General features: G+C 38.5%; 1 protein-coding gene across 2 annotated transcripts in view; it reads left to right on the top strand.

The window, feature by feature from the left end:
• Positions 1-19175, top strand: part of UNC5C (unc-5 netrin receptor C) — a 351172-nt gene that overhangs the window by 285231 nt on the left and 46766 nt on the right. Inside the window, exons 8-10 of one of the 2 annotated variants that reach the window (XM_078068989.1) lie at positions 13552-13608; positions 15649-15840; positions 16545-16889. In XM_078068989.1, the coding sequence (XP_077925115.1) occupies positions 13552-13608; positions 15649-15840; positions 16545-16889 (594 nt within the window). The remainder of the gene's footprint in view (positions 1-13551; positions 13609-15648; positions 15841-16544; positions 16890-19175) is intronic. The other variant, XM_078068990.1, reaches the window with a different exon arrangement.

Below are 19175 nucleotides of genomic sequence, written 5' to 3'. Positions count from 1 at the left end.
AAATCCTCAAATCATCAAAATGAAATAGGAACTCAAAACGAGAGAGGTAACTGCATGAGTGGATACCAGAATAATCCAGAGGGGCATTGGCCATGGATGTAAATCCTAGGGATTGGGAGTTAGAGGTTTTGTTTTGGCATAGAGGCCGAGGCCCAGAATTTGCACAAGCCTGAGGCCGAGAGTTGAAATCTAGAGCCCTTTGAATAAAGCCGGGTCTCAAGTGGCTGCTCCCACTTATGAGACCAACTAGAAAATTTTTACCCACCAGCCCAGGGAAGCCACAGGAAAATTCATGACAGAGAAAATAAAAATGAAATCTTCACTTAACTAAAACCTATAATAAAACCACAGTCCTACACCCAGATCTGCTATGGAGTCTAAAATACAGTACTAAGGGAATAAAAAAACAAAAGATATGTAATTAACATAGTTGCTGAAACTTCTAGGGTACCAGCAGAAGCAAACAACAAGCCATTCTCTTGAGTTCTTTCCACAACCCAAGTGCACTGGTCTCTGACAAAAATAGCCCACTCCTGGAAATGAGACTACAATACGAAGTTTCACATCACCCAGGGGGACAGTCTGCTGCGAGAGAGAGTGCACAACACAGGGAGTGAGTTACTCAGCACTCTCATAACATGGACTCAGAGCAATCTGAGTGAGACTATAAAGTAAATAAAAGTAAAAAGACAAACTGTATTTTTAAAAGATATATAAGCACAAATGCAAGAATAGAATATTCTAAAAAGGATAGACAGATTTGGGGAAAAATCAAATGAATGCCTAGAAAGGTAAACAATTGAAAGTTAAAACTCAGTGGGAGGTTAAAAATCAAATCAGAGACAACTTTGGATACAGCTGAAGGGAAAATTAGTCAACTGGAATGTAGATCCCATGAAACTTCTCAGACTACAGGGAAGAGAGATAAAGTAAGTGATTATATAAAAGGGAGGTTAAAACACATGTAGAAGAGAATGAGAATACCCAAATTTGCTCAAGAGAGCAAAATTTAAAAGATTTTCAGACAATTGAAATGGAGAGGGCTTACAATTCACAAACTCTCACTGAGTAAACTACTAAAAATATAAAATAAAAATTGATTCTTTAAAAAAAAGAGAGAGACCAATGAAGAGGCAGAAAATAAAGATGGAAGTAAATTATTGACAACCTTAACACGGAATATGGGAAAGTGTGATCTGAGTTAAATTTTTCTAATTTCCATATAGTGTTCAGTAAAAAAAATAACACTATTTGCATTCAATTCCATTGATTCAAGTTTACCAATTAAAATAGTAAGCCTAACTACACACTTAAAAGGTGGGTGTATAAATTCAAAATAAGATTTTTAAGGGCAGGAAAGGAACAACAACAACAAAAAACCATAGTAAATGAAAACAATAGTTAAGATGGTATAGACAGGGGCGCCTGGGTGGCTCAGTCATTAAGTGTCTGCCTTCAGCTCAGGTCATGATCCCAGGGTTCTGGGATCGAGCCCCACGTCGGGCTCCCTGCTCCGCGGGAAGCCTGCTTCTCCCTCTCCCACTCCCCCTGCTTGTGTTCCCTCTCTCGCTGTCTCTCTCTCTGTCAAATAAATAAAAATTTAAAAAAAAAAGAAAGATGGTATAGACAAAGGATCATCATATGTCAGGGGTAACAATGTAAATGAATTAAATTTACCTGTTAAAGGAGGTTCAACATTGAAAGTTGTAGTAAAAAAATCCCATTTGATACTGTTTAGGAGAGACATACTTAAATCCATAATTATAGAGAAAGATTGAAAGCTAGAAAGTGGAACTTAACAGTATAGTGCAAACTTTATTTTAAAATAGCTTTGACTATCTAATTAGGCCATTATTAATTCAGCTTCATCTCCCATTATGCCTAAGTAACACATACCAGAGATTGGTTTTGCTCATAGTTTTAATTTAGGTGTTTGTTTTTCTTAGATTCTATAGTTTTTAGAATATTTAATTTTCTACAGAGTAAGTAATCAAAAATTTTCTAAATTTTTTACCACACTAGCAGTTTTGTGTTTCAAACATTTTAGAAAATACATGGTTCCCCGATGTCAAATGAAATTTTTCATCAAAATCTTCGAGGGTTTCTTACAAGATGATTGGATATTTTAAAGGTATAATAATGCTAAATGTTAGCAAATGTGCAAAGTGAAGTCTCTTGTATTTTGCTAATGGGAATGCAACTTTTTACAATTATTTGGGGAAGCAATTTGACAATATTAGTTAAGGGCTTCAAAATTGTTTATACCCTTTGGTCCAGTAATCCTACTTTAATGAATAAATTTTAAGAAATTAATCTAGATACCTAAGAAGATATATGCCAAATATGCTTTACATTCTTTATAATTTATTGTAAAAAAAATGCGAAACCTGAAAATCCAGTATTAGAGCAGTGGTTAAATAATAATATGGCACTTACATAAGGTGGAATATCATACAGCCACTAAAATGTTTTTGATGGTTTAACATGGAAAAGCAGAATATGGACTTACAAATGCATTTAGTCATAACTATGTAAAACTAAGCTTAGGAATAAGATGAATGAAACATATGCATTTATTTTTGACCAGTGAGATTGCAAGTAATTTCTTTCTTTCTCAATATCCTTTTTATTCACTGTGTTCTTTATACTTGGCTTTTCATTATGTTCATAATTGTAAATGACTTTCTAAAAAAGAGATGTTGAAGATTGGCTAGAACAACTGTATGATCTTGGAAGCAGGAATCTTGGGATTTGAGAAATAGCGATATCACTGACTTGTCCTAGAAAATTGGTCCCATTGATTCAAATTAGATTTGATTAAAATTTGATTACCAAAAAGTATTTGCATAAAAGATTTGCATAACCCCTAGTTGTATAGAAACCCTGGGGTGGCAAGACTTACTTACAACCAGTAAATCAAGGGTATATATAAAAGGATTTCAAAGACGTGGGGATTTGGAACTGAGTTATAGTTTTGCATTATTTCCCAGTTGCCTATTATACACATATCACTCTGTCCTTGCAAGCACACTTATTCTTAAACTGATGAATTGGATTCATTACGAGATGCTGTGTAATTTCATTTGTGAAACAAGGGCATGGTCTTTAAGCAATTTCAGAAGCTCCACTAAATTTTTTAGGCCATCCATACACATTAGTTGATACTGAAGTATGAAATATATCATGTATATGTTACACTGGATATACGCTCATTGGCCTGAAAAAGTAGTTCCCACACTGGAGACCCTACATTCAAATTAAGAACTTCAAAAAGTTGTGTTATTTCACGGGAATGCATTATTAAAGAAGACATCAGAGTCAATTATTGTCCCAGAATGAAGCTGGACCTTTTTGGTTTATAAGCACATCGTTAATTTTAAAAAATAAATAAAAATTAAAGAATAAAAAAAACTGGACACCTTAGATATGTTAAATGGTATGGATCGCATCCAAAAAGAAAGGGTAGATAACTTGGGACATTTTTTACTATTGAAAATAACTAAACACACATGCCTGATATGAGAAACTTAATGGATTTCCCTGTTCTTACTTAATAATACTACAGAATAGTGTATCTTATTCAGAAGGCAGTATTGGAAAGTCCGTTATGCTGTCTGCCCATTCAGGTTTCTTTATATCATTTCTAAAAGTATATAAAAGCAGCCCCTGGTTCTACAATACAATTTTGAAATTGGATTTCCATAAAATCGTTCCAAGCACAGAGAGAGGGAGAGAAAAGGCGGCAGGGAGGAGAGAGATGGAGAGAAACTGGACACAGAGAAAAAGAGATACAGAAGAAGAAAAAAGCACTTGAAAATCCCCCAAAATGCTAAGCCAATAACCATGTTTACATTTTATGTTGAAATACAATGATATTACCAAGACCTAATAACTCTTAACTTTCACAATCTCGATAATGAATTTCTGGTAAGATCTACTTTGCCATGGTTGGCATATAATGGTTTAATCCATGCTTCCCTCTTCCTTTAGAAAACAGCAATCCAAAACTATATACATAGCTTGGTCCAGAACTGGTGTTTCATATGTATTTATGAATATACTCGGATTATTACATGACTGCAGCCATTCCTCTGGACTTTACTTTTTAATCCCATTCAAAGATCAGAGTCCCACATCGAGGTGTGTCACAGTTCAGATCTGAATTTAGAATTCCTTCTTGCTGAAGAGCGTTTATGCCACAGTAGACAAATTAAAAATAACAATTTACAAATAAGAACTGTCTGGAATTGTGTCTGCATCAGTGAACTTCCTGACTTTGGGAAATTAAAATGTTATGCAGTCTGCAAATTTAGCACTTCCTACTCATTAAAAAATTTACATGTCACATAGCGCTTCCATTAATTCTCACGTGCAGAGGAAGTGGCAGAACTCTGTGTAAATTGTGGTGTGGACACACTGCATACCAGGACCCCTGGAATCCTACGTTTGTTTAATGTGGGGAAATAATTTACCTTTACAAATAGTCTCTTCTTGACTTGAGAACGATGTGTTTATAACCGCCTGGTAGGCATTTGAGAAGGTGCTAGTCAGTTTCCAGTGAGATTCTTGTCAGCACAGCAATTTGATAGGAAAGAGTAATTGTGAGTGTCAGACAGTGAGTGCTTTTATCTACAGTTTGGAAGAAGCTGATGTCATAGCTGTGTTTGTATCATCCTTGCTACGCGTGGTGTCCCAGCTGGCAGATAAATATTCCGTAAATATTCTGGCTGCCCAACACGGTGCTCTGCCGCCTCCGGTGTAGTAAGTGCGGTTTGCTTTAGCGTCTTTCCCTTCTGCTAAAACATTTTCCTGTTTTTGAAAGCAGGGATGTGGTTAGAAAGTTTAGCCCACAGAAACCTGCCGAACACCTATGGGGGCCCCAAGCAAATCAGTGCGAGAGGACAAGGGCAAGGTCTTCAGCCTCTAGGATGGAAAGGAAACTCCAAGGGAATCAAGAAGGGTCCCAGCTTCCACAACCACAGCAAAGCCGAGACTCTTCCAAGGTCACGTCCCTGCCGGACCAGCGCTTTTGCTTAAGTATTCCTTTTGCCTAAAACCCCAGCCGCTAGGGTGATGGTATCCTACAGACCAGCCTCGGCTTCAGCACGCTTCCTCCTTTTACTTTTTCTGTCAGGCATCTTCATCACCATGAATTACAGTATCATTGCTGTTGAATTTGATAGTGTATTATTCTTCAGGAGCATTGATGAGGAGAGAGTCTACTGCATTAGAAACACTTAGGCAGCTGATCTGCAGGTTTGATCTGACTCAACTGTTGGGTGAAATTTCAGACGTTCCTTCTTCATCCACTGTGAGTCATGAGAGAAGACTTTTTTTTTTTTTTTTTAAATATTCATATTATGCTCATTATATTTTTTTTTAATTTTTTCATTGTTATGTTAATCCCCATACATTACATCATTAGTTTTAGATTTAGTGTTCCATGATTCATTGTTTGTGCATAACACCCAGTGCTCCATGCAGAACGTGCCCTCCTCAATACCCATCACCAGGCTAACCCATCCTCCCAACCCCCTCCCCTCTAGAACCCTCAGTTTGTTTTTCAGAGTCCATCGTCTCTCATGGTTCTTCTCCCCCTCCGATTCCCCCCCTTCATTCTTCCCCTCCTGCTACATTCTTCTTCTTCTTTTTTTCTTTCTTAACATATATTGCATTATTTGTTTCAGAGGTATAGATCTGAGATTCAACAGTCTTGCACAATTCACAGCGCTTACCAGAACACATACCCTCCCCAGTGTCCATCACCCAGTCACCCCATCCCTCCCACCCCACCCCCCACTCCAGCAACCCTCAGTTTGTTTCCTGAGATTAAGAATTCCTCATATCAGTGAGGTCATATGATACATGTCTTTCTCTGTTTGACTTATTTCGCTCAGCATAATACCCCATGAGAGAAGACTTTTACTTCCTGGGATGTTAATTCCCTGCTGTTCATGTTCAGAAGGGCGCGGCTGTTACCATAGGAACGGGCTGTGGATGAATTTTGTGAGGCGTGGCCCACTGTCCTGTGATGCTGGGGGATGGGGGATGACCATGGCAATTTAGATAACTGACATCAGTGATAAGCAAATGTTCTTTTCAATTTTTGTTGTCATGTCCTAGGATTTATGTATTCATTTATTTGGAGTTCCTTAAGCCCCTGTCAATAAATAAGCCCTCAGAAGAGTGGTAAATTATAATAAATGACCATGAGTGTCTTTGACAGACCTGACCTTTGACATCATTAGTGCGGTCCTGATGGGCTTGCTAGATAAGAACCAACCTAAAAGGAAGAAAACAAAATCTGGACACGTTTATTTTGAATGGCCCTTGAGATTTTTAATAAGAGCATTTGCATCGGAAGAAATGTGAGAAAAATCACATATTTTGGCTGTATGTAAAGTCACCAGCAAAAAGAAAGATTGAGCAGCCGGGTCAAGGAGAGGGGAAAATGCATGGGGAATAGAGATTTTTCTAATGCTAGGATCATAAAAATAAGGACAAATCTTATGAAGTGGTTTGGTAAACTTCAGATGCATAAATATGCTAAAACTAACCAGAAACTTGATTATTTAAAAACATGCACTTTTATAGAACAGACTTAATGCTCTTATAAACTATAATTGAGTTATATTTATAACTTACATACTAGCCCACATATAAGATACAAATTAATCCTCTATTTAATCCTCACAGTATCATAAAATCTATTTACATGTATTAAGGTAATAGAAGCAGCTCTGTATTGAAATGTATTGAGTAAACCTTGAGGGCAAGCAGGAACACCTTATAAAACTCCACCCACCTCCCTTTTGACTAGAGATTCGATAGCAAATGTGAAGAAAGAGTTTTAATTCTTGGATAAGTACATCTAGACTTTCCTTATAGGTGTTCCTTAAATCTGCCTCAGGGGTTCTCAAACTTTGAAGGGCATAAAAATTATTGATTCATTAAATTAAAAAAATTACTCTATCACGTATGTTTTAACTTAAAGGAATTTCAGAACCAATTTTTAATTTTGTTCACTTTTCATCTAACGTACTGACTTTAAGTCCTGGCATAAGTTGCTTCTGATTCCAATCTGCTGTGATCTGCTGGCCAGCCTAAAGCAAAATGACTTGTTTCAATATAATTAAACTCAAAATACACAAAAATTAACCTTATAAGTAGAACTTTTGCTAATCCTCCACTAAGAACCTTATTTTGCAAAGAAAGAAACTGAGGCATAGAATTGAAACAGCCCCCAAGTTAACACGAGAGCCCACTAAGAACCCAAATCTGGCTCGTGGTGTAGTAAGCCTTTTTTCCTGTGGGCTCTTGGAAGCTGGAAGCAAATGGTTGTCAGCTTTTATTGCTCTAAAATATGATTTTCTTCCAATGTGTAGTGTCCCTGCAATTATTGGTGTTTATTCCTTTTTTCCTGTTGGCATCTTTTTTGAAGGGAATGATGTTTCTCTTTTAAATATTTATTTTTTGTAACATTTTGTGCCAAATACAATGCGATTATCATACATTTATGATACATCATTCCAGCATGGCTCTCCAGTTACTTCAGAGTAGAAACTCCCAAGTTCAGCGTCCCTCTTTGCTTGCCCCACACTTGAAACAAAAGATGCTGTTTGGAAGCTGTTTCGTTCAAGCAGGAAAATCTCTTCTTTTAGCTTTCTCATGAATATCAATGATAACGTTTCCAATGAAGAGGTGTTTTATAGTTGAAATAATTAGCATTACCTCATTCAATAACCAAATTGCAAATTAAGCCATGAACATATCAAGTCCTTTTCTATTATAGCCTTGTCGCTCCTCATTTAAATGTACTAATTACTGCCCACACCGTACTTACATATACCATTGAGGCTGTAGCCAGAGAACTGGGATCTGACCCTTGCGTTGCTGGTTCACCAGCTTTGTGATGTTAGGCAAGTCCCTTCACAGCTCTATGCTCTGGCTCCTTAGTCTGCAGACAGACAGAAAGGGGTTAGAATAGAAAATTCTAATCAATGATCTGTTTTAACTCCTGGGAGTTTGTGAGTTAGGAAGGGCATAGACTTGATTTTGAGGAATTTAAACCCGTCCAGTGATATGCAGAGGTTCAGGCATTTCTCACATCAGCATATTTGCTTGATAATTTTTTCTACTAAAATAGTACTTATGGCATAAAACCAGTCTGTATTCTCTTTCTTAAAAAGCTAATCATACGTTCATGATAATTTTGGCTATTGTCTATTATCTGTTTCACATGAAAAGAAAATTTTTTAAAAGACTAGAAAAATCAAAACTGTTGCTGTGTATTGGAGAAATGAAGATTTATGTATAGCTCCTGACTTTGTTTCTGAGAGTTCCCAAATATAAACCCGCCAAATAGACTGTGTTCAGGCATATTATTGCACAATCATGAGCCATGTACTTGAGGATAACTCGATGTTACTTACTACAGTATAAAACCAAGGAAAGTTTGCTTTCCTTTTTAAGATACGTGGGCATGGGCTCTCCTCTTTTGTAATAGTGGAATGTCAGCTGAAAAATATGGGCAACCCCACCTCCAGTCTCAAGGATGACCCTGTGAAATTAGAAAAAGGCACTCCTTTCCCCAGTCACTTTACCACCGTCAGCTGGAACGTTGTTAGACTAACAATCCACACGGACAATCCACACAGCTCTGAATGCGGCCACCCAGAGTCGGACAATGCCATCTTAATTGATGGGAGGGTGGAAACCAAATTTTAATCGCAACACTTTCGGTTACTTTAAAATATCATTTCTCACCTTTGGGACTCAGTTTCCTCACCTGAAAATGATTGAACTAGATAACCTCTTCAAATGCTGTTTTGAGCAATTGTGAGGTGTTTTCTAGCATAAGGAGCATTTCACTAACTCTTTAATTATATCCTCCTCTTGCTTCAGTTTCCAGACTATTTAGGTCTTCACTTAAAGTGGCTCTGCACAATCAGACTTCTTCCAGTCCCTTTTCTCCCAGATCAGGACAATCTCTCCATTGAAAAATAAACATTCTTTAAAATTACTTTGCATTTATTTTTAACAATTCCTAAAGGAGGTCATGGGGCATGAGCATTTCCCATAGCAGAAGCCCCACTCTGGGGCTGGCCTCCCCTAGATGCACTTATTGAGGGCCTCACAACCAGGGGGACAAGTCTTACATCTTTCCCGGAGCCCCATGCCTTTGCTCCTTCTAGCAGTCCAAGAGCCATGGTTTTGGAAGTCGTCACCAATGGAGGTGCGTTTTCTTCCCAATGGTCCTTCCATTAGATCGTTCTAATTGCAGGACATTCCGTATCTTTGGCCCTCACTCACTAAGTACCACAAACAACTCCCTAATCATTAGGACAACCAAAAAAACACCTCCCCTGCCCCAATTCCAAACAGCCCCTTTAGAAGCGGCACCATCTCTGGTTGAGAAACTGTTTTAGCATCAAATTGCACTCTGGCCCTGGAAATTTGCTTCTGAAGCATGCCACTGTATGGCTGCCAGAAGCCACAAAGGCCGTAAACCTCTTTCAAAGGAGAGCGTGAAAGATTATACAGTATTTAAAAGAGTGCATTGCTCATGGTTTCTCCGAAAAACTGGGCTCTTTGTCTCTGTCATAACTAAGGAACCTGAAATTCAAACGAATTTTCTAAGGTCACTCTTTAAATAATGGGCCGAGTTGACTCTACAAATAAAATCCCTTAAGAACCTAGAGTCTTCGTGTACTTACAATGTGCATCATAATGCTTTTGATAGAGTTGTCATTTATCGATTGCTTCCATGGACCAGCCCTTCACAGATCTCATTTATCCTTTCCTCAGTTCTGTGGCAGTGAGGACTCGTGTTCCCTTACACGGATTAGAACACTGAGACGTAGAAAAGCGAAGCGGTTTGACCAGGCTCTCACAGTTAAGGAAGCAGCAGAGCTAGGATTCAAACTGAAAAATGAAAAGCTCAGTTTCACCGCCTTGGCCAAGAGCCCTGGTGCCTTTTTTGATGGCTTTCTTTCAAGTAGTAAGAAAGCTAACTGAAATCCCTAACTTATGAGCCGGGCTGTTGACTGGGACACGAAAAACAATTATTTTGCACTGGGTTCGGCCAGAGATGTTATTTTTCATTATTGCTAGGACTGCTCCCAGCAGGGTCACCTCATTAGCTGAGGAAAATGTCCCCTGTTGTTCCGTGAGAGATGGATCAGATGGAAAAGCGTAAAAACAAATTCTAAAAAGTGATTCTCTGTTCCCCTCGTTTAGGGGATGGAACAGTAATCCCCTTCTTTTCTGATTCCCAACCTCCTAAGTGATGTTTTAGCTCTGTAGTTGTAGAAGTGTTTTGAAAAGGATGGAAAAAGTTTTATAGAGTTGCCTTCCAAAACTCTTTATCAGTGTTTCCATAACAGAGTAAATTGGGGAGTTGAGCCATTAGTGAGTATACTTAATACTCTGGTCTGTTTTAAATTTCCCCATGTAGGAAAATAAGAGTTTGGCTAGATTGGGCCTCATCGGCTATGAGGAATAACGAACAGTGAGGCTTTCATATTTTTAAATTTCTATTTTATTTTAGAACGGCCTCAAATGCAAACACTTCATCAACTATATTGAAAGACCTATTGATAGACATCTCCCAAGCCATGTGTCACAGAAACCATCCATAAAACCCTGTCACTTTGCTCCCTTTGCTCCCCATTATCTAGAGAAAAACCAAAGCACTCTTTTCAAAATTACATTCGATCACAGGATTTTTGTCTCCTTTAGGATAAAATCAAAATGCTGCATCATGGCCCACCAGGCCTGCGTGTGGCTGCTCCTCACCCCTCTGAGCCTGCCTCCTCCCTCTTCCTCTCACTCACGTCCCTCCCACCACTCCATTTTTATGTCAGGACTCCCGCATTTACTGTCCCTCTCTGGACCATTGTTCCCTCCTGATCTCAGCTTGGCTGATTCTTTCTCATTGTTCAAGTTTCAGCTCAAATCCCATTTTTTCTAAAGATTTATTTGTTTATTTGAGAGAGAGAGAGAGAGCAGGGGGAGGGGCAGAGTCCCTGCTGAGTGCTGAGCCCCACACCAGGGCTCCATCTCACAACCCTGAAATCATGACCTGAGCCGAAATCAAGACTCGGACACTTAACCGACTGAGCCACCCAGGCGCCCCTCAAATCCCATTTCAAAAGAAAATTGCTCCCTGATTTCCTAAGTTGTTCATCCCTTTATCTCCAGTCATATTACGTTCTTTTGTTCTATTTTTCAAAAGAAATTTTTTCAGCATTTGAATTGTTCTTATTATTTTTACTTGTTTACTTTCTGTTAAACTAAAGCATAAGCGGGGACTTTTCCCATCTTGTTTGTCATGGTACCCCATGCCTAGAATATTAGTATATGTGTTGCCGAAGCGAGCACCCCCATGCCTAGAATAGAACCCAGTGTATATACATGGGCATGGGCTCAAAAGTATTTGTTAGACGAATGAATGAGTGAATGAATTCCAGGTCTGTGCCTAGAATGAAATAGAAGTCTCAGATGAATACCTAAGTCACCAAAATATTTATTGAGTTGTGTAGATCTACATAAATATGGAGAAGTTGAGATTAAAATCGAAATTATAATGTTCCTTTTTATTATTCCTCGCTCTGCCTGTCAAGAACAGGGATTCTGTTGGGAAATGGAGACAAAAGCCAAGGCATGCCCAGAACTGCTTCACAGGGAGAAATTTCCGACCATGTTGTATCTCTCTGGAGGTAGCCTTCTCCCTCTGTAAGATACAATTCTCCTGCTCACTCCAGCAGGCCACGCTGATTCTTAACAAAATCTTCAAGGTGAACATCAGACCAACCCCAGATGTCCTATTTTACACTAGTTTCCAGGCCTTCTAACCTGCAACAAATGAATCTTTTGACATCCCTCTACTTAACACCCTCCCTACCAGAGTGGCGACACCAGTCACCTTATCTCTTCTGCTGGCAGTGAACTCGTATGGTCTGAAGTCTTCAGGTTTGAAAATAAATCACCTTTCTTCCAGTGCCTGTATATGTCCCAGATGTCCTTTTATTGAGTTCACAGAATACAAATGGAAAAAGGTTATTACCAGACAGAAGTGTTTAAAAATGAAAATCAAACCTAATACATGGACTCAGACAACTGGAATAAGGAATATAATATTTATAAAACTGAGTAGGAGGCTGCAATCATTGCTCTAAAATAAAGCATTAAAAATTAATTCAGAGCAAACTTGTCTGTGCTACAGCAAACCTCTCTTTCATTAAGGTAGCACCGCATGTTTCCGCAGAATTAGTTCCCCAAAATAGGTAAATAGCTTGTAAGAACTGAGTGTTCTGCAAACTACAGAGGATCTACCTGAGGCACGATTTAGAGTTACCTTTAGTATTAGAGCATGACAGACCTTTAATTTTGAACCAATTAATTGTGATTCTTGCAGATTCTCTACATTTTTTTTTGTCCTTGAGTATTACCAGGAAAGTTTAATTCATATGCTTCTTATTCATTTTAATCTGATTAATCCAGTGGTACTGTATCATTTGATCCATTTGTATGTTGCAGAATATTAAATATTAGGAAACTCGGGATGCCAGTTATAAGTTACACTTATAAGTTATAAGTTACACTTTTAAATTTTTTATAGATTTTTCATTTCAAAAAATTTGTATTCCACATTTTTAAATGTTTTCTCCCAGTCTTCTTCTTGACATTATTTTTATCATCATCATCATCATCATCATGATCATCATCATCATCTTTCCTACCTTGCCATATATTAAAAAGAGAAAAATAAAACTGCTAGTGTTATCTCTGCATTTATTGTTGAGATGAGGTTTTTATTTCTCTCAATTTATACTATTCCTCTGAAGCCCTAAAATAAATAACCTTATAACCTCTAGGCCCTATTGATTTTTTAATGATTTCAAATAAAAAGCATCCAGTTTCCATTGCATTGACAAACTGCTCAGTCCCTAGGCAAAACCTATTGGATTCCTTTTAAATGGAGGGACAAGAAACAACCAAAATTCCAAAAAGTGGTTTTGAGATGGAGGGAAGAAGGGTGGTCTCCGCTCAGCTCAGTAAATGGGTATTTAACCTTTGACCAATGATGACAGGTCTCCTTTAGTTCTATTAGACCAAGAGCAAGCTGTTATGATTAAATAAAAAAGAAAAAAACTGCTTAGAGCCTTGCTGAATATGTCCTGGGAATTAAAGCATATGGCAGGGATAAGGAAAAAAGATTTTCCTTATGCTAATGACCCTTGATGTCTGAAATAAATTAGATCCATTAGAGTTTATGCTCAATAAAAGAAAGACTTTAAGCACTCCAAAGTTAGTGACTCGAGACCAGTTTTGCTCTGAAATTCAATCTGCCTACTTATTAATTCTTGGTGAGGCTCCAGAGCAGACAGGAGATGCGAAATCGTAATTCTGTACTGAACCAGAATCTTAAAGGACCACAGGTTTCTTTTCCTTTTCTTTTAATTAAACCATTTTTCATGCTTCTTATTTTGTTTCCCTCATTAATTTGATTTTGTTCCCATTTTTGTTTCATTTTTTGTTCCTTTCAAGGTTTCCTTTATCCTATTTCAACTGAACAGAGAACCCAGAATGAATATGGATTTTCTTGTAAGTTTGATGTTTGGTTTTTATGTTGCTGAATAATCATTTAACGTGATTGCCCCCAGTTCAAGTTTACCTTTCTTTGGATCACAGATGTGCACACAGGAAATAGGCGCCTAATATATTCTAACATGAAAAACAAATTAGATTTTCACTGCCGAAGAGAAGAAAGGAGGGTCATTTTAAGCCACCGCCAGCTTTCCAATCTATCAGTCTGCCATTCAGTCCCAATAGCTGACAAACCATATCATGAAATATGCTGATCTAATAACAGGCCTGGTTCCGATGCTAAAAAGTAAAGGGGTGAGAAAAGGCAGATCTGTTGAGTTAGGAAACATTCAGGTTGGGGAAGTAATTACAGCCTGGTAAAGTAAAACCGTAAGGATTTAGATAGAATATTCTGGCTGGAGTTGAGAAGGCTGCAGCAGGGGCTCGAATACTGCCCAGCTGCACAGTGTGGTCCGGGCTCAGAAAGCAGTGCTCACGCAATCAGGAGGGTTTGAGCTGTCATTGGGATTCTGAAAAGATCTGTTGATATCGACTTGATGGATGGGAAAGTGGATATTCTGGAAACTTTGGGAAAGATAATAGTAAAAAAACAAACAAACAAACAACCCCCCCCCCAAAAAAAACCCAAAACCTCTCACATACAGTGCATTTAAACACAAAATGCCAGAAGAGATGGAGCAGTAGCCAACAGGGAATTCCTTTATACTGTCCATGTGTCAAAGAAACATGTCAAAGACCCCAGAGTTTGGATGAGCCATTGGCAATCTGCATGACGAGTCATTTGCCCACTATGTGGCTGTGTGTCTTAGGACAGAATCACGGCTCCTCAACTCTTAGGAGGCCCTGGGACTTAGATATCTGAAAATTCCCTGCCCCCAAAATGCATGTGTATATAAAATAGAGCAGAAAAAGGCTGTTCTTGACCCCCTGAAATACCAGTCTAATCTCTTTTACAGTGATTGGAAAAGCTTTGGTTAACTTTGCTGAAAATGTTTGTGGGTCACACAAAACTAAAAACAGACTTAAAGGTGCCTGTGGAGTTCTTGGAAAGGTTCCATCTTGTTTGTTTTTTTTCATTTATCAGCTTCTATCACCTTTTGGGGTTGGATCGAAGCATGTTCTATACCACCAAGGCAATATGCAACATTTACAGGCATTTGCCTCTGGCTTTACCAAGAAACAGACCCCCAACTGACTGCACACTGCGTTGGTCAAATGCTTAATTGCCTTCTGGGGTAGTCTGACCTTTTTGATCACTGAACCAGGCCTTTATGGTACTCAGTGCACCATCTAGACATATTTGATTCAGTAACGAGTAGCTCAAATGTAAATCTCTGACCAGTGACCATGAGAAGCTCACGGTTCTCCGAGGTAATACCGAATCCATATCAAAAGCCTGGAGTTATCGGCATTGACCTCTGCTTCCCAGATCTGGGTCTTCTGAAAGCACACCTTTTAAATCCAACATGTTTGCTTCTAATATTTGTTTTGCTTAGTTATGTACACCATTCCCAGCCACCCCTTCCTTGATTTAGGGGAAAGTGAGAAGACTGTTACGGAAAGTGATTTTATGACTTGGAATGATACTTAGAAAAATATTCTAGTTCAATAAATACACAGATTCAGGACATGCCGGGTATTTCTAACAGTATTTATGTTTGTGTTTTTGGGGAAATATCAGTGAATTCAAAGCAGCCTTCCAAACTTTTTCACCTGAAATTAGTAATGAACTTTGTTTTTTTCCCTGTGGGTTGGGATGGCTTCAGTTCCAGTTTCTTTTTATGCCTTCTAATAAGTGGTCTGTTATGCTGCCCAATTTAAGATAGATTAGTGGGTGGATAGATGCAGAGAAAGAAAAAGAAATCAGAGATAATTTTCCACTGAAAGGCCACAGTCGTTTTATACCCCTTTTGAAATAGATTTGAAATTAACCTATAAAAAAAGGCAATAAATGTCTGAAAAAATTACAGCAATATGGATGTGTACTGTGGGAAATTTCTCTAAGCAGTTGGTCTGATGTTTCCTTGTCCTCCCCAGCTGCTCCTGACTCAGATGATGTCGCTCTGTATGTCGGCATTGTGATAGCCGTGATAGTTTGCCTGGCCATTTCTGTAGTGGTGGCCCTATTTGTGTATCGCAAGAACCATCGCGACTTTGAGTCTGATATCATTGACTCCTCGGCACTCAATGGAGGCTTTCAGCCTGTGAACATCAAGGCAGCGAGACAAGGTCAGTTAACATTGCACTTCACGCCTGCGATTTAGGCACGTCAGCAGCCTCCCCGTGTGGTGTCAGAATCAGTGACGTTCAGGTCATGTTGTTCGGCTCAAACATAAGCTCCATGAAGACGTGGATTTGGGTCTGTTTTATTCATTATTCTGTTGACTTCATTCATATAACCAACCAGAGGAGGCAAGGTGCACAAATCATTTTTTTTTCTTAACAGGTTTCTGTGTCATTCTTTTAAAAACTTTCACTTTAAAAGACCACACAGATTGGTTGACTGATTTCTTACATCTCCTTTTTCTTTTTTTTTGGCCTCTTGACAAGAGCGCTTGCGTTGATAGGAATAGAGTGGTGTGCAGATGGTGACCTCCAATCCAGTATAGACAAGGGAAGCTATTACCTAAGTCACTGAGTGGGGATCACTGTCTTCAAATCCAGTCTGTTGAAATAGATAAATACCTTAGGGGCAATGAGTAGACTTGAAAGCAAAATTTAGAATTAACTTGTCTCTTTGTTTGTAGCCAATAATAAAATGGATCACAGTAATCTCATTGCCCTGTTTTCAACAGAACCTTAGAGTCTATACATCTCTAATATTGACTGAGTTCATTTGTTTTTGGCTCAGAAAGTGTCAGGGGGTAGCCTGACTAAATAGAAGTAGCCTGAATGGAGAATGCAAATGGACTTCCTTTCTCTTTCTGACTCAGATCTCCTGGTGGTACCCCCAGACCTCACATCGGCTGCAGCCATGTACAGAGGACCCGTCTATGCTTTGCATGATGTCTCAGACAAAATCCCAATGACTAACTCTCCAATTCTGGATCCACTGCCCAACCTGAAAATCAAAGTCTACAACACCTCAGGTGCAGTCACCCCCCAAGATGACCTCTCTGAGTTCGCATCAAAGCTGTCTCCTCAGATGACCCAATCCTTGTTGGAGAACGAGGCCCTCAATGTGAAGAATCAGAGTCTAGCAAGGCAGACTGACCCATCCTGTATGGCGTTTGGCACCTTCAACTCTCTGGGGGGTCACCTTATTGTTCCCAATTCAGGTAATTCCTAGACGTTTAAATTACATAGATCTTGAAAACATATTTTTGTACCCAAATCTTTTTCACTTGTTTGTTTTCATGAGGCCTAAAAAGTTAGTTGTAGCCTAATCTAACCCAAATCCACTTTCGATGTAAATCAACATTGCTTCAGACAGAATCAGCAAAACCATTCATCTTTCTCCAACCGACTCTGAAAATGCTTCCTCTAAAAATATTATACTCACAACTTTCTGCCAAGGTATAATTTAGAACTGTCATTGACCTTCTTTGTAATAGAGCTTCAGAAGGCAACAGCAAGCCAGAAGTGCTCACTGTTGTCATCACACTTTAAAAGGACAAATTAATTAGAAAACATATTAGTTGGGTAGCTTCCAATTTACTGTAGGAAGCAATACTTCAGAATACTAATTTTCAGATCAGAGGACATCATGGTAGACATCAGATCTTCATTTATTAACTCTTTATTACACAGTCTTCCACCTCAAGGTATTTGTAAGGTACTCACTCCCACTTCTGATAGATCTGTCTGGAATCACAGCCTTATTATGTGTAGTGTGTATTTGTAGTATAATTGAATTTTCAGCTTATCATTTAGTTACCTGCTTCTAGAAGGTAAGTCTCATAAAGGTCTTACAAGGTGAATTTAAGTGAGTGACTGATAATGTTTGATTAAAGTTTGATATTCGTTAATCAGGAAGGGGTTTACGTCTATTGGTCCTAAGAGGGTTAATGGATTCCTCTGTGAATCTATCTTCGCTCTTTTGGACAAGACTGAGTATTTTGCAAATACCGCAATAAGAAACAATTTGATTGACCTAAAGTCCTCATGTAGCATAAGAAAATAATATAATGTGTAAATAGCCATACAGCCAAGTACTATACAGAACAAGTGGATCTGCAGATCTGAATATGAACTTGTCTTTGATTCTTTCTCTTATTCAGTTCCCCATTTCAGTGCCTTGCCAATTTGTCACACCATCCCTTTAAAAGTGCATTTTAATAAATTCAAATCCTTAACGGAATATCATTTTTCCTTTTTACATAGCTGAGATCATACATTATATATACTTTTTTCACCTTTTTCTCTTTAATTCTCATGCTATTGTATGCTCTTTAAAATCATGAACCTAAAAATATATTTTTTTAAAGTCTATCAAATACATAGATCAAAATATACTCTATTGTTCTTTTATTGCTTAAAAATGATATTACTCTCAAGGCAGTTTTTTTTTTCATGATATTCACTGGATTCTACCTTTCCTTCCCATTTCTACACCTGTCATTTTTTCATATATGAATTATTATAAAAGCTTCTTAAGTGGAAAGGAGGGAGGTAACATGTAGGAAATACTTTCTATGTACTAGGCAGTGGTGATTTACATACATTATTTTACAACAAGTTACCTAATCTGTGTCAGGCCTTACTCTTATTACTTTACATTCATAGTTTTATTTCATTCCTATAACATAAAGGTACATGTTACTGTTTCCATTAGAAAAAAATAAAAATGCCAAGGGTTGGTAGGCTCATGAGTGGTCTTCCTGCGTCCACTCTGTGCCTCAGCAAACTATTCTATGCCCAAGGATAACATTCTGCTTCCCACGGCACCACAGCTCTGATGTTAGCTTTTCTTCTCCAGAAGGCCAAGACTCATTTTCAACCAGTCACACAAAGGCCTTTGAATAACTGTTCCTCCTTCACTCTCCAGTCTTTATTCTTGGGACTTTCCAACACGGTCGGGCAAGTTTCCTTATTGCCCTCTGCTCATTGGGCATATTCCATGTCCTCGCTAATTAAATTATAAGTTACTCGAAGACAGGAACACTGTCTTTCACTTCTTGGCATTCACGGTTCTGCCAAACATGATACTCACCATGGTGCTCCATAAATTTTTATTGAGCTGAAAAGAAGCCCCATTCATTGGAATAAAATCATGGAGACAAGTATCTTCAGGTTGCTGCCCACCCTGAATTATTCTTCGTGATGATGCTGCTGTGGTGCAAGCAGCTTCTTACAGTGTGTCCACGGACCACCATCATTGGTGTCACCTGGCAGCCGACGGGAAGTACACATTCTCTGGGCCCCCTGAGTCAGAAACCCTGAACATGGGACCCAGTGATGTGTGTTTTAGCAAGCCCTCCAGGTGATTCTGATACAAGCTCAAATCGAGAAGCACCGCTGTAGGCCCAGTTAATTTAGAACAAAGCTTGATCCCCTAGGCCTACAAAATGGTATCAGTTAGCAACTACGTAAAAATCTGCTTGGCCTGCCATGACTAAAAACTA

The sequence above is a fragment of the Halichoerus grypus genome, chromosome 3, assembly GCF_964656455.1.
Source record: "Halichoerus grypus chromosome 3, mHalGry1.hap1.1, whole genome shotgun sequence".
Lineage (NCBI taxonomy): Eukaryota > Metazoa > Chordata > Mammalia > Carnivora > Phocidae > Halichoerus > Halichoerus grypus.
The sequence above is the reverse complement of the archived record's forward strand: the minus strand, read 5'-3'. Positions and strand labels throughout refer to the sequence as shown.